The following is a 14,583-nucleotide window of genomic DNA, read 5'->3' as shown; positions in this document are numbered from 1 at the left end:
TTTTCAAATAACACTTTAAGTTAAATGTGACTGTGTAAAAAGTAAAAATTTGGTGACCAATAGTTACTTGTGCATAGATCTTTAAGGCATTCCTTGATGCCTTAATCCTGAGCCTGTGTTCCCCTGTGTACAAGTCTTAGCCTCCACTGGGAAGGAGCTGCAGGAGCCTGAAGTGGTCTGTGCCCCTGTGCAGCCACTGAGCACATCCATCCCTCCAATGGGATAAGAGACTACATGTGCTTCTAAAGACATTTTTAAAAGGAGATGGGGGCGTAGCTCAGTCCTTGGCCACCAGGTGCAAAGCCCTGGGTTCCTTCCCAGGACAATACACACATACACAGTCTCCTCAACCAAATCAACTTAAAAAACAAAACAATCTCAGAAACTTTTCTAGTTCCCCATGATAAAACTTTGCACAATAATTTTAAGTAAATAAATCTAAAAAGGCAGCTGGGTGACGGTGACACAGACTTTTAACCCAGCATTTGGGAGACAGAAGCAGAAGGATCTCTGTGCGTTCAAGGCCAACCTGGTCTACAAACTGAGTTCCAGGACAGCCAGGGCTGTTACTCATAGAAACCCTGTCTAAGGAAAAAAAAAAGAAAGAAATCTAAAAAGACATTCTGATGTCAAAGGGAGGTAGTGAGCCTTTCCCTTCCCCTTTGCCAGGTGCTACCTGAGTGAAGGTGACTTGGCAGGGTGGGTGTAAGGGTAGCACTAATGTATTGGCATCACAAGCACCCATGGTGTGGACTCTTGGCCTGAATGTCAAATTATAAGTGTATTTTCAAAAATTGGTTTAGTAGATCATTAAGGATTTAGGGGGAAAGTTTTTTAAAATAGTTAAAATGGAATAAAAAAAAAGACAGATACTTACCTTGTAAAAATTATTAAATTAAAAAAATGTGAAGAACTTAAATAAAAGGTCTTGAGAGAATGAGTAGCTGCACCACGTGGAGTGCGAGCCAATCACACCAACCTGCTTGGTCTTGCAAAGAAGCGGTAAGCGAGTCGCAGACAGGAAGCATGTGCACAGAGATGAGGAGGGAAGAAAGGAAAACATTATTTCCTTTGTAAAACAGAGAAAACGTGTAACAGCATTCACTTGGCATGAGCAAAGACATGAATCAAATAATCAAAACTGAAATAGAGTCCACAGAAAAAGAAAGCATGTTCCATAAGAAGACACCACGAATGCTAGACGCAATCAGTCCCCTCTGCGGCTCCCACACAGTCCCAGGTGCCCACAGTGCCCCTGCAAGTGGACCAGCTCAGTGCATATGCTGATGGATTACAGACATGGAATTGGGAACCTACTGAGACCTGCAAAAATATCTAAAAGGGCAAAAACAAAAATGAAGTCAATTTTTAAAATTCACAAGTTAAAATCAACAAAGCTCTCACTGTCCATCTCCAAAATTTCCCAATTCAATGTTTTTCCTATAAAGACACATTACAGGTGTTCCCCATTTTAAGAAAATCCACCAGGTAGACCTGAAGTAACTACACAGATAAACTATTTTGCACAAGTTTATACTGGTCGTGAGATTAACAACAGGGTTAATGAATTTTAAAGGCAGTAAGTTCACAATATTTTATTTCCTAACTTGATTTGTAAGCAGCTCTCTCTAAATACGTAAAATGAAGTGCACCTGTATAGTAGCAAACTTACATTCAGCCTACGTGTTGATTGGTCTGGGTGATTAAATAATGACTAGATAAATAAATGACAGCTGATGATTCAAGCAAGGGACATTGAATGGCCATTCATATTTAATGGGAGGGGTAATACACACAAGTTACACACAGCAACCACATGCTGGGACGATAATCTCTCCACTTCCCCAACGCATCCATGTTATGACAACAAAGCTAAATGCTAGGTATGAAAACAGCAATTAAAGCTTCTTGAATTGGAAAAAAAAGTATTGAATTGAATAAGGTACAACTCATTTTGTAACTTACTTTCATATAACTACTCTCTAAGAATGGTAAGTGTTAGAACAGAAAACTAAATTACAATGATTCCTCTCATATATTTTCTCTTATTTCACGGTTTATAATACAAAACTGTGCTTCTATGTGGTGTCTGAACAATTCCATGTATTTTATAAATTATCAGGTGAGGTCAGCTGTTCTGGTAATTTGCTTCAACAGTGTCAACAGACACAGTGTCTTGAGATTCCTGAGATTTTCCCTAGTAAAGCTAAAAGCAATGGCCTTTGCCATTAGTCTGGAAAAGGTAAGGACACAGATAATGCTTTAAGAGACAGCAAGCTGCAAGGTGGTGAAAGCAAGCATCACTTCCATTTTCTTCTGAAAGTAGAAATAGACAAAATTAAATAATGCTTTTTAACTTACAGTTAAAAAAAATATCTAAGACTAAAGAAGTCTAGACAGACTTTATGCACTCTGTGTGACTCCGAATTTTCTAATCACATCTCAGAAAGAGTCTCAAAATTGACCGGTATTAGGAGTGGGGAAGCATCCAGTTGGGATGAAGCGCTACTCCGTCTTCTTCACCTGCCTCAGGCTTCACTCATCCTTTATTTGGAGCACACACAGCCTGTTACACTGGGCGCCGCTGCACCAACAAACATTAATTTGTACTCGTAGAGATTCAAGATGTATTGTTCACATCTCTTACACTGACCAGAATTAAAAACATATAATGAAGCATAAAATAGAATCCTGAGAATTATTCTTTCACACAGCTCACTGGCTCTCTTGACATTATCTCAGCAGCAAAAGCATGATTCTTTCTTCCACTGTCTCAAACATAGGCTCTGGCCTATGTTTCACAGTTAACTGAAGCCATGGCAGGGTGGGGCCACATGCTTTCCTCCTGGGAGCCCAACATGAACCAGTCATGACAGGGAGTGGGGCAGCATCTCTCAAATGAAGCCCATGAGTGATGGAGAAGCCAGAGCTCTGTTAGAGAAGGTGAGGGCCGCCACTCACGAGGCAAGAACTCATCCAGAGGCTTCTCTATGACAGAACATGTGGAGTCTGAGCTACTGCTGCTGCTACTGCCTGGAAGACAAAGAAACGAGCCCACGGAACCAGAGAGAGGGAACAAGAAATGAACAAAAATACACAGAGAAAACTTGAGTTCTGTAGGAAGAATTTAGAGGACAATCAAGCTTTGCATTCAAGAGCGACTCACTCCAGCTTACAACTAAATCCAGCTGCTTCCTTGTCACAAAGCCATGCGGGATTATAACTGCATTTCTTTACAGATCCGCAGTAGTGCAAACCCCACTACTCATCTGAACATAATTATTCAGAGGGTTGAAATGACCAAAATGTCACCTAGTGACATGCAAGTCTATACACACTGCTAAGAAAAAGAAACAGCTTTAAAATGTAAAAAATCACACAATTCACATTACTGAAATTATAGACAAGGCACTGTCTCCAAGTCCCTATCCCCCCAAAACACGCTACCAGATTTTACTTATGTCTAAAGCTGACAGCATAATTAACAAGGCTCAGAGAAAAATGTTAAGCTTCTCAGCACAAGTTAAAACATATTTAAAATATTTTAACATATTAAACCGTGACACTTTTTTCTATACAAATTTATTTTTAGTAAGTCTACTCTCAGTCCAAGTCAAAAAAAAATATTATTTTACTCTGAAAAACTAGCTATGAATAAAAACACTTTTTTTTTTTTTTTTTTGGTTTTTTCGAGACAGGGTTTCTCTATAGCTTTGGAGCCTGTCCTGGAACTAGCTCTTGTAGACCAGGCTGGTCTCGAACTCACAGAGATCCGTCTGCCTCTGCCTCCCAAGTGCTGGGATTAAAGGCGTGCGTCACCACCACCCAGCTAAAAACACTTTTTAAGTCAGGGACTGATAAAGAGTTTTTGCAAAGGACCAGGTCACATGTTTTGATGTGAAAGAGCCATAGATCACACGTAAACAAATGATTGTGGCTGCTTTAAGAACACTTAAAAAAAAAAAAAAAGGCTCCACATGGATTTGGCCAGCACACTGTACTCTGCCAACTTCTGTCCTACTTGGTGCTTTTTCTGTCTTCTGGATGTACAAAATCTTCAGTTTTTAATTTGGGCTCCCACCGAGCAGTGATGGGCTTGTTTTCACCAAGACTGATTAATTACGACTGTGCAGCAGCCTGCAGGTGCTGAGGAGCGCTCGGGGTTTGAAATGAGGCAGGGACCTTCTTTTCTCTCTGCCCTCTGCAGCCTCAGCAAAGCAGTTCATGCTGGAAGCTGCTCCAAAGGGTGAGGATGCCACACAGTTTACAAAGAAACAACTTGGTGGTGGGGGGGGGGGGGAGGCAGGGGTGGGACACGACTTTAATCCCAGCACTTGGGAGACAGAGGCAGGAGGATCTCTTTGAGTTCAAGGCCAGTCTGGTCTATAAGAGCTAGTTCCAGGACAGTCAGGGCTGTTACACAGAGAAACCATCTTAAAAAAAAAAAAAAAAAACAAAAAAAAAAAATTAAAAAAAAAAAGGATGGACTTCAGTGAAAAACTGTATTCCTCACGCAAGCTCACCACCTGCAAATTATTTTTAAAAGCTAACATCACTTTAAGAAAAATCCCACGTTATCCTAGTTTCAAAAACCGATAGGGACCTAACACAGATGTAAAACTGGAAGACAGTATATCTCCTACCACAGTTTCACAACTTAAAATTTTACAGGAGACGATATGGCATCCTGGGTAAGCAAAACAAACCAGAGAGAATGTTTACAAAGTTAACCATATATAGCATAAGTTCCCTGCTGGAACCAACACCATAGTTAAAAATGCCAAGATAAAGTGGACATCATCAGGGAGCAATTCTAGCCAGCTGTGAGCGATCAGAACATGAAGAGAACTTACCCCTTCTCTTCTTCCTTTTCTCTCCATCTTCTCCAAGTTCACCCTCCTCATTATCATCCTCCTCCGACCCACTAACGTCAGAGCCTGAAACTTCTTCCCCTTGGAGAGAAAGTTAACCATTTTTAGTCTGTACCAAGTCCCTGGCTATTTAGAAAATGCCTATATCCATTCAATTCATTACATTTTTGTTGCTCAAACAAATTGAAAATCTACCTAAATGTTCACAGTGTACCTGACAAGCAGGTGTACACTGGTGATCTCTGGGGTTTGCTGACAAGCCAGCCCAGCATACTTGGGGAGTTCCAGGTCCACGAGAGAGCCTGTCTTCCCCTCGCCCACCGAAACAACGAACAGTATTTGGACACATTCTGTCCTCGTCTCTAAGCATGCACACATGCACATATTCACATGCAACCTCCCACACATGTACACAGAAATTTTATTTTACTTTCTTAGAAAAATTAATTTTTGAGACAGGACCTAACTATGTAGTTCCAGCTGGCCTGGAACTCACAGCATTCTGGCTGCATTTGTCTCCTGAGTGCTGGGGTTAAAGGTGTACCTTCATGCCTAGTTATAAATTTTATTTTACAGTCCTGAAAGAGAAGTTAAAATCTGACACATGGTGAGTAGAGGTATAAACATACACAAGGATTATGTGCTAGCATTTGCATTTTTAAAAATGTGGTAATTAGCTGGGTGGTGGTGGAGTACTTTGATCCCAGCACTCAGGAGGCAAAGGCAGACATATCTCTGTGAATTCGAGACTAGCATGGCCTATAAAGCAAGTTCTAGAACAGCGAGAGCTGTGAAACAGAGAAATCCTGTCTCAAAAAAAACAAAAACAGGGGCTGGAGAGATGGCTCAGTGGTTAAGAGCATTGACTGCTCTTCCAAAGGTCCTGAGTTCAATTCCCAGCAACCACATGGTGGCTCACAACCATCTGTAATGGGGTCTGGTGTCCTCTTCTGGCCTGCAGGCATACACACAGACAGAATATTGTATACATAATAAATAAATAAATATTTAAAAAAAAAAAAGTCCTTTAATGCCTTTGCCTACCGAACATAGGGTCAGAAGAATAAAAATGAAGTGGAACGCATCACAGAATATGACTACACGACTACCTCTGGCTGCGTGCCCAGCACATACACAGGGACTGGAACATGTCTACCCAATGTGCACAGCCACACCATCACAAGAACTAAGAGAACTCCTGGTGGTGGTGGTGCACGACTTTAATCCCAGCACTTGGGAAGCAGAGACAGCAGGTGGATCTTTGAGTTTGAGGCCAGCCTGGTTGGTCTACATAGTGAGTTCCAGTACAGCCAGGGCTACTGAGAGATACCCTGGGGAGAAGGAGAAGGAGAGAAAGAGGGAGGAAAGGAAGGAGGGAGGAAGGGAGAAGCAGAGAGAGGGGAAGGAAATGAAATCATCAAAATGAAGGCATGCATTCAGCACTAACTAGGGGAATAAAAGATCTTAAAAACAAACTGGCTACAAATGCCACCTAGTGGCCATTTAAAAACACAATTTTACTATCTGTGAAGTGGTTCTCAGGCTTTTTCCCCCAGACACACCAGTGGTCTCTGAGTCTTCCCCCAGAGACTCCAATGGCTTAGACTCCAGGCCCTTCACCTGCTGTACAGGGAGTCTACACCAGTCAGAGAGGGTTCATCCCCCTGTTATTGGCGTGGGAGTTCCAGAACTGATCAGGAAGCTCCTCATCACCATCAGTCGGACTTCAAACTTTCCTGTTTTTGTTTTGTTTTGTTTTTTCAAGACAGAGTTTCTCTGTGTAGCCTTGGCTGTCCTGGAACTCACTCTGGCCTCGAGCTCAGAGATTGGCCTGCCTCTGCCTCCCAAGTGCTGAGAATAAAGGCGTGAACAGCCGCCACCACCATCAGGGGCTGGGACTTCAAACTTTGTAATCTAGATGGTCTTAGAAAACATTTTCTTGGGGGCTGGAGAGATGGCTCAGAGGTTAAGAGCATTGCCTGCTCTTCCAAAGGTCCTGAGTTCAATTCCCAGCAACCGCATGGTGGCTCACAACCATTGGTAATGGAGTCTGGTGCCCTCTTCTGGCCTACAGGCATACAGACAGAATATTGTATACATAATAAATAAATATTTAAAAAAAAAAGAAAACATTTTCTTGCCGAGCAATAGTAGTGCATGCCTTTAATCCCAGCACTCAGGAGGCTGAGGTAGCAGGCAGATCTCTGTGAGTTTGAGACCAGCCTGATCTATAGAGCTAGTTCCAGGGCAGGCTCCAAAGCTACACAGAGAAACTGTCTCGAAAAACCAAAAAGAAAAAAAGGAAAAAAAAAAACATTTTCTTAGAAGACTCATATTCCTCAGAAATAGTATTTTTAAATGTCAATATTACAATCTAACAAAGGGCTCAGGAGGTAAAATATTTGCCCTCTAAGTCTGACATGAGTTCAATCCCAAAAACCATAATGCAAGAGAGAATCAGCTCCCACAGGCGTCCTCTGACCTTCACACATACACCATGGCATGAATGTGCTTGCACTCACACACGTCCAACATACACAGATGCACATGCGTAGATACCTTAAATGTCAATGCTAGAGGCTATTGCTTGGCAGGTTGTTCTGGAAGTAAATGCAGTGGTCACCAGCAAGCCTCAGCTACAGTAAGCTTTGTGAGAAGTTACCTTCCTCAAGCTTTCTCTTCAGCTCTTCTATTTCTTTCTGGAACTGACGAAGCAGAGCATCCTTAGGGTCTTCGTTAATTCTTGCTTTGTTTTTAATGTTCTTGGCTCGGTTGGCATACCGCAAGGTACTGATGGTTTCATCGTAATTATAATCTGCTGGCCCAATATTTGCACACTGTTGAATTAGAAACGTAAATCATTCTACACAGCTACTAATATCATCATTACCAAAACAAATGCCCAAACTAGATAGACAGTTTGGTCTTCGAAAAACCAGTATCAATCATATAGGTATGGAAACAATACAACCACAGGCAATTACATTTTGTAATACACAAAGAAAAGGAATTGATTTGTAAAATGCTATTCACATCAATTATGGAAATAAATTAGAATCTTAAATTTGCCTTAGACAAATTAACTATGCCATGACTGAAGTCTTACCATCATGGTTTTTGAGTTCCCTCCCAAGGAATCCTGCAGAAGACGCGTCAGTTTAGAGTTCCGATATGGCACATGCGTGCTTTTTCCATCCACCAAGGCAGAGATGACATTGCCCAGGGTGGAGAGTGAAAGGTTGATTTTTGTAGCTTCCTTGAGGCGCTGTCCCGTGGCTCCAGTTTTCGCTTGTCTTTCTGACCCCTAGCAATAAACAGATAAAAGCTAAAGTTTTTTTTTTTTAAACCAAGAAGTACTTTTCTAAAATCTGGGTTTTTAAAAGTAATTTAAAATATTCCATGTAGCATCTGGAATTCACTTCAAAAAAATAAGGGAAGAAGGAAGAATAGACAAAAAAGTCTAGGCAGTAGGTGAAAAAAAGCGCAGTCATAATGCTACTATATCTACTGTCAGATATCCCACAATAATAAGCAATTTAAAATCACATGTACACCATGCCTTTTGGCTTTAATTTTTATTAACAGATAACTGGAGCACAGGAAAAACTCTCCCTTAAGTAGTAACATCCTGTGGGCTAGAAAAATGGCTCAAAGGTTAAGAGCCCTGAATGCTCTTCCAAGGGTGCTGAGTTCAATTCCCAGTGCTAACATAGTGGCTCACAACCAGCTGTATTGAGATCTGGTGCCCTCTTCTGGTCTGCAAGCACACATGCAGGCAAAACACTGTATACATAATAAGTAAATCAATCTTTAGGGGAAAAAGTAGCGTCCTGTTACTTACAGCGAGATCCACAAGATGGAGCTTCCCCATTCTGACGTGCATGTTTCCATCAACACCTTTCTCGCTACACTCTATAGTAATTGTAAAGATGGCATGGGACCTTGAACTGTGCTCATTCATGTTAGTTGCACCAACAGAACCTATAACAAAGAAAAGAAACCCTTAAAAACTGGAACAGAATGCCTTTATGTTTACTTTTTTTGTTTTGTTTCCACAGGGTGTTCTGTAGCCCAGGCTGTCCTTGAACTTTGATCTCTCCACCTCCTGCACCACCACACCCAGCTTATGGAGTGCTGGGGATTGACCCAGGACTCTGTGCAGGCTAGATAAGCACTCTACCAACTAAGTTATCCTCAGCCCCTCAGCGTCTGTAATGAGATCTGGCACCCTCTTCTGGCCTGCAGGCATACATGCAGACAAGAACACTGTATATATAATAAACAAACAAACAAATAAATAGATAAATAAATGGGAAAAGAATTGCTGACAACTCTTTCCAGAGAGAATTTTGTTTGGGACTCTAAACCACAGACTGATTTGCACACACACACACATTAGAAATCAGTACAACACTATTAAAAACAGCGAGACCAGAAAGATCCAATACAATATTGTTTAATCTACTATAGAATAGTTAAGTCACTAATCGGTCATTAAAAACGTGATGTGGGTTTGGAGAGATGGCTCAGAGGTTAAGAGCATTGTCTGCTCTTCCAGAAGTCATGAGTTCAATTCCCAGCAACCACATGGTGGCTCACAACCATCTGTAATGAGATGTGGTGTCCTCTTCTGGCCTTCAGGCAAACATGCAGACAGAACACTGTATATATAATAAATAAAATAAATCTTTAAAACACACACACACACACACACACACACACACGGGGTAGATCCATATCCAGTAGCATTAAAAGATGCCAATTCCACAGGAACTTTGTTAAACCATGAAGAGTTTGGCATGGATGGTGCATGTCTTTAATCTCAATGCTTAGGAGGCAGAAGCAGATGGAACTCTGTGAGCCAGGTTCATCTATATATCAAGTTGTAGGCCAACCAGAACTACCTGTGAGACTTTTGCTAAAATCAAAAGTAAACAAACAAAAATTTTAACACAAACTAAGCAATCAGTGTAGAGGTTCATTCTTTTAATCTAGTACTTAGGAGGCTGAGGCAGGAGGATCACAAGCTTGAGGCCAGTGTGGGCAAGACAGTTCTGTCTGGTCTAAAACTCCCCTCTGTAGACAAAGCTGGCCTCCATCTCCTCCGCCTCTTGAACACTGGGTGTGGAAGGCCATGGGCGTGTACAGCAGTGACAACTAACTAGTGTTTAACAAGCCAACTCATCTAGAAAGGCCATGGGGTCACCAGCTCTGCAAACCAATGCTCCTGTCTGTAGTTTCTCATGAGTCACTTCATTTCTTCCCTAAGAACAGCTTTGGGTGCATTCCCACTGCTTGTGTGTTTATCTCATGAAAATATTCCATCCACTGGGCACACATAGCTGTGGATGGTCAGGAAGATGACTTCTACTATGGTATAATTCTGATGAACAGAAATAATACTAGGATATTTTACATTACTCAGACTGACACAGGGTTCTCAGTCACAAAGACAGCCTTTTACACTGTAACTTTAGACTTCAGAGCAGATTCAAAGCAGGCTAGCTGCCCCTAGAGACTATCTGGTTGTCCCTAGAGACAAATACATGAGGTTTTCCCAGGTGTTGTTTTACTGAATCAAGACCAGAGTTTGAAACAACTTTAGTCTGCATGTACTCCCCAGCCTCAGGGTTCAGTCAACTGTTTACTGTCTGGGAACCCTCACCAGCTTAGAGCTACGTGTAAAGCCACAGTTGCTCACTGGCCAGTCACTGTCACATTCCTAGCCCAAGAGAAACTACATGACTTATCTTGGGTTTTGAGTATGAGTCAGGCCCTGAAAATGTAACTTACAATTCACTGTCCAGAGTTTGTCTGTGGGAGAGGAGAGGACAGCAATGCAGAGAGAGAAAGACGGCTGAGAGAAGTGTGAGAGATGAAGAGAGGACGCGTGAGAGAAGTGTGAGGAAATGAATGACTGATGAGTAACGAGAGAGTCAGAGAACGATACAGAAGTGTGTGTAAGTGAATGAGTGTGAGAGTGGGTGTGTGTCAAGAGAAATATGCAGCAGTAAAGAGATGTAACTGAATATAAAATATGTAACTCAGCAGGACAGGGATGAATTATGTAAAGAGAGACTGTCAAGAAACAGATTATTTAAGTTGAAGTTCCTTTCTTATTAAGCTACCAGCAGAAAGCATGTGTTTCCCCAGATAGAAAAGTCAGATCAGAATCTTTCCTGTCCCTGCTACTCTGAGGCATTCTCTTGGCTACCCTGAGCAGATCTAGGAGCAGGCCACCCACAGTTTGTGTCAACTGGGATTAAAGAAAGGTATATGCCATCATAGCTGGCAAGACTTTTATTTTTTAGATGAGAAATCTATAACAACTATAGAAGAAGAAAATGTTGGTTTAATTTTGCTTTTCTTTTCAACAGAAGGGAAGCGGTATATAGTCTAGCTAACTCTCCCCCTACCACCTTAGACATGGTATTTAAACTACATCTCAGTTTCCTCATTCATAAAGGAGGAACTTTATATCCCCACCGACTACAGTGAAGACTGATCATCCCGATAAAGCACACGGCACAAGCATTTCCCACTAAGTGCTCAAACAAAATGCTGTATTTTAACTAGCAAGCTCTAACAGTATGGCAGCTTCAAAGCCTGGCACTATTAAAGGCTGGAGAGCTGGGCCTGGTGGCACACACCTTTTATACTAGCACTTAGAAGGTAGAAACAGGCGGATCTCCGTGAATACAAGGCCAGCCTGGTATACAGAGTATATACAGTGAGTTCCAGGACAGCCAAGGCTATGTAAAGAATCCTATATCAAGAACACAAAAAAATGAAGAAAAAGAGAGGCTGGAGAGATGGCTCTGCAGTCAAGAGTATCTACTGCTCTGCAGAGGACCTGGGTTTGGGTCCAGCACTCGCACAACTGATCACAATTACCTTTAACTCCAGTGCCAGGAAATCTTATGCCCTCTTCTGGCCTTTGTGGGCAATGCATATATGTGGTACACTTACATGCATACAGGCAACATACTCATATATATAAAATAAAAATAAATAAAGTCACTGGGTGGTGGTATTGCATGCCTTTAATCCCAGCACTCAGGAGGCAGAGGTAGGCGGATCTCTGTGAGTTCGAGGCCAGCCTGGTCTACAGAGTAAGCTCTAGGACAGGCTCCAAAGCTACACAGAGAAACCCTATCTCAAAAAAATAAATAAACAAAAAAATAAAATAAAGTCTTATTAGGACAGTAAGACCCTGCCTCTAAATAAATAAATAAGGAAGGAAAGGGAAGGGAAGAAAAGGGAAGGAAGAAATGAAGGAAGGAAGAAAGGAGAAGGCTGGTATTAATGAAAAGAAAGCTTCAGTCAGCATAAAAACACTCTATGCTATTGTTCACTCACATATGCTCCCTGGATAGTAAATAAAAAGAATGGACTTTTAAAAAATGCAACCTCTACTGGGCAAAAGCTGTGTTTATTTGCTTCTTAACCAGCATTCGAATACAGGCATTTCATCACAGTTACGAAGCACACTTACGATTCTTGTGGCCTAGTGTCATGATTCTATCCATATCGTCAGCATTATTGACCACATAAGCGGATAAATCTTTGATATACACTCCCACATCAGGCCTTTCTTTAACCTAAAAAGCAAACATAAATCATGCCTAAGACTGTATTTATGATATAAAATTTCCAGTTATTTACATGGGAAGAAAGCGAAGCCTGGCCATGAACGGGGACCACACTCACACAGGTGATAGTGCAGCAGCACAAATGAACACTGCACACAAAGTACTTGTGATGCCATGAATAAAACACAAGTCAGAGTGAGACGATAGTTCACTAAAAACTGTACGCATGTGTGCGTGCGTGCGGTGCACGCCAGGGCACACAGGTCAGAAGACAACACGTGGGAGTTGGTTCTCTCCTTCCACCATGTGAATCCTCAGGCTTAGAGGACATCCCCTTTACCTGTTCAACCATCCTGCCACTCTGGGAATGTACCCAAGGACAAGCTAGTAAAAGGCCCAGGGTAAGATTCAGCAATGTGATCTTTAACCTAAAACTTGCAAAAATAGAAGGCAGACTGGTTTGGGGTAGGAGAACACTGGCAAGGATCTTCAAATAGAAAAATCAAGCCAGGCACTTACAAAAATTTTTTTTTAAAAAAAATCCAATACTAGTATTTAAAAGGTTCATATTTCCTTGTTTATCCTGTATCTTAAAAAATTTTTAAGATGGCACTATCTCCCAAATTTATCACCCGACTCAGCAGCTGTGCGTCAGTGACTTATACTCAGATGGGTTTGTATTTGTGGCAGATGCAGGTAATTTTTGTTAGTACCCTTTGTACAAAAAGGACCTTAGTCTGGCAAGCACTCTATTCCAATTTGTTTTCATGTTTCTTTTTTATTTATTTTTTTCTCATAGCCTCTCCTCCCTCCACTCCTTCCAGTCGCTACTTCCCGTCTCCTCCTGCCTGAGTCCCCCCTTCTCCTCCTCCCAGCTCCCACTGTTCCTCCCTTTCCCTTCAGAAACAAAGCAGGTCTCCCAGTGATATCAACAGAACACAGCACAAGTGTGGTTGTCTGAAAGAAAATGGCCCCCCAAAGGGAGTGACACTATTAGGAGGTGTGGCCTTGCTGGAAGAAGTGCAGCACTGTGGGTATGGGCTCTGAGGTCTCTCTTGCTCAAGCTTCTCTCGGTGTGACTGTCAGTCAAGATGTAGCCAGCACCACATCTGCCTGCATGCTGCCATGCCCCCCAACATGATGATAATGACTGAACCTCTGAAACTGTTAGTGAGCCACCCCAATTAAATGTTTTCTTTAGCCAGGTGGTGGTGGTGCACGCCTTTAATCCCAGCACTCAGGAGGCAGAGGCAGGTGGATCTCTGTGAGTTCGAGACCAGCCTGGTCTACAGAGCTAGTTCCAGGACAGGCTCCAAAACCACAGAGAAACCCTGTCTCGAAAAAAACAAACAAACAAAAAGTTTTCTTTATAAAAGTTGCTGTGGACATGGTGTCTCTTCACAGCAATAAAAATCTAACTAAGAGATGCAGCAAGACTAAGCACAAACCCTCATATCTAAGCTGGAGAGGCAACCCAGTCGAAGAAAAAGAAACCCAAGAGCAGATAAAAGGGTCAAACATGAGCTGGAGAGATGGCTCAGAGGTTAAGAGCACTGACTGCTCTTCCAAAGGACTCAGGTTCAATCCCCAGCACCCACATGGCAGCATAACCACCTGCAATTCCAGTTTCAGGAGACCTGACACCTTCATACAGACATACATACAGGCCTTCATACAGACATACATACAGGCCTTCACACAGACATACATACAGGCAAACCCAATGTACACTGACAGAAAGCTTACTTCTATTACACCTCCACTCTCACTCTCACAAACACCCCAGGCTAAACTAGCACAGAGTGTGTGAAGAAGACCTAGCACCCATGCAAACTCCTTGATTGTTGCTTCAGTCTCTGTGAACCCCTATGAGCCCAGCTTAGCTGATTCTGTGGACCGTGTTCTCCTGGTGTCCTCAACCCTTCTGACTTCTATAATCCTTCCTCCCCATCTTCTGCAGAGTTCCCCAAGCTCTGTCTAATGTTTGGGTGGGGGTCTCTGCATCGGCTCCCATCAGCTGCTGGAGGAAGCCTCTCTGGTGACAACTGGACTAGGCACTCATCTATGAGTGCAGCAGTCTGTTCTAATTTTTTCCTTTTTCCTTTTTTTTTTTTTTTTTT

At 42.1% G+C, this 14,583-nt stretch overlaps 1 protein-coding gene across 1 annotated transcript in view; it reads right to left on the bottom strand.

Moving 5' to 3' along the window:
- Positions 1-14,583, bottom strand: part of Kif3a (kinesin family member 3A) — a 39,330-nt gene that overhangs the window by 12,356 nt on the left and 12,391 nt on the right. The window contains exons 3-7 of the mRNA XM_050157665.1: positions 12,367-12,472; positions 8,713-8,852; positions 7,978-8,175; positions 7,534-7,708; positions 4,854-4,952 (exon numbers count right to left, since the gene is read on the bottom strand). Of these exons, the coding sequence (XP_050013622.1) occupies positions 4,854-4,952; positions 7,534-7,708; positions 7,978-8,175; positions 8,713-8,852; positions 12,367-12,472 (718 nt within the window). The remainder of the gene's footprint in view (positions 1-4,853; positions 4,953-7,533; positions 7,709-7,977; positions 8,176-8,712; positions 8,853-12,366; positions 12,473-14,583) is intronic.

Source organism: Alexandromys fortis, unplaced genomic scaffold (genome assembly GCF_014885135.2).
Source record: "Alexandromys fortis isolate MF-2015 unplaced genomic scaffold, M_Fortis_MF-2015_v1.1 scaffold_103, whole genome shotgun sequence".
NCBI lineage: Eukaryota > Metazoa > Chordata > Mammalia > Rodentia > Cricetidae > Alexandromys > Alexandromys fortis.
The sequence above is the reverse complement of the archived record's forward strand: the minus strand, read 5'-3'. Positions and strand labels throughout refer to the sequence as shown.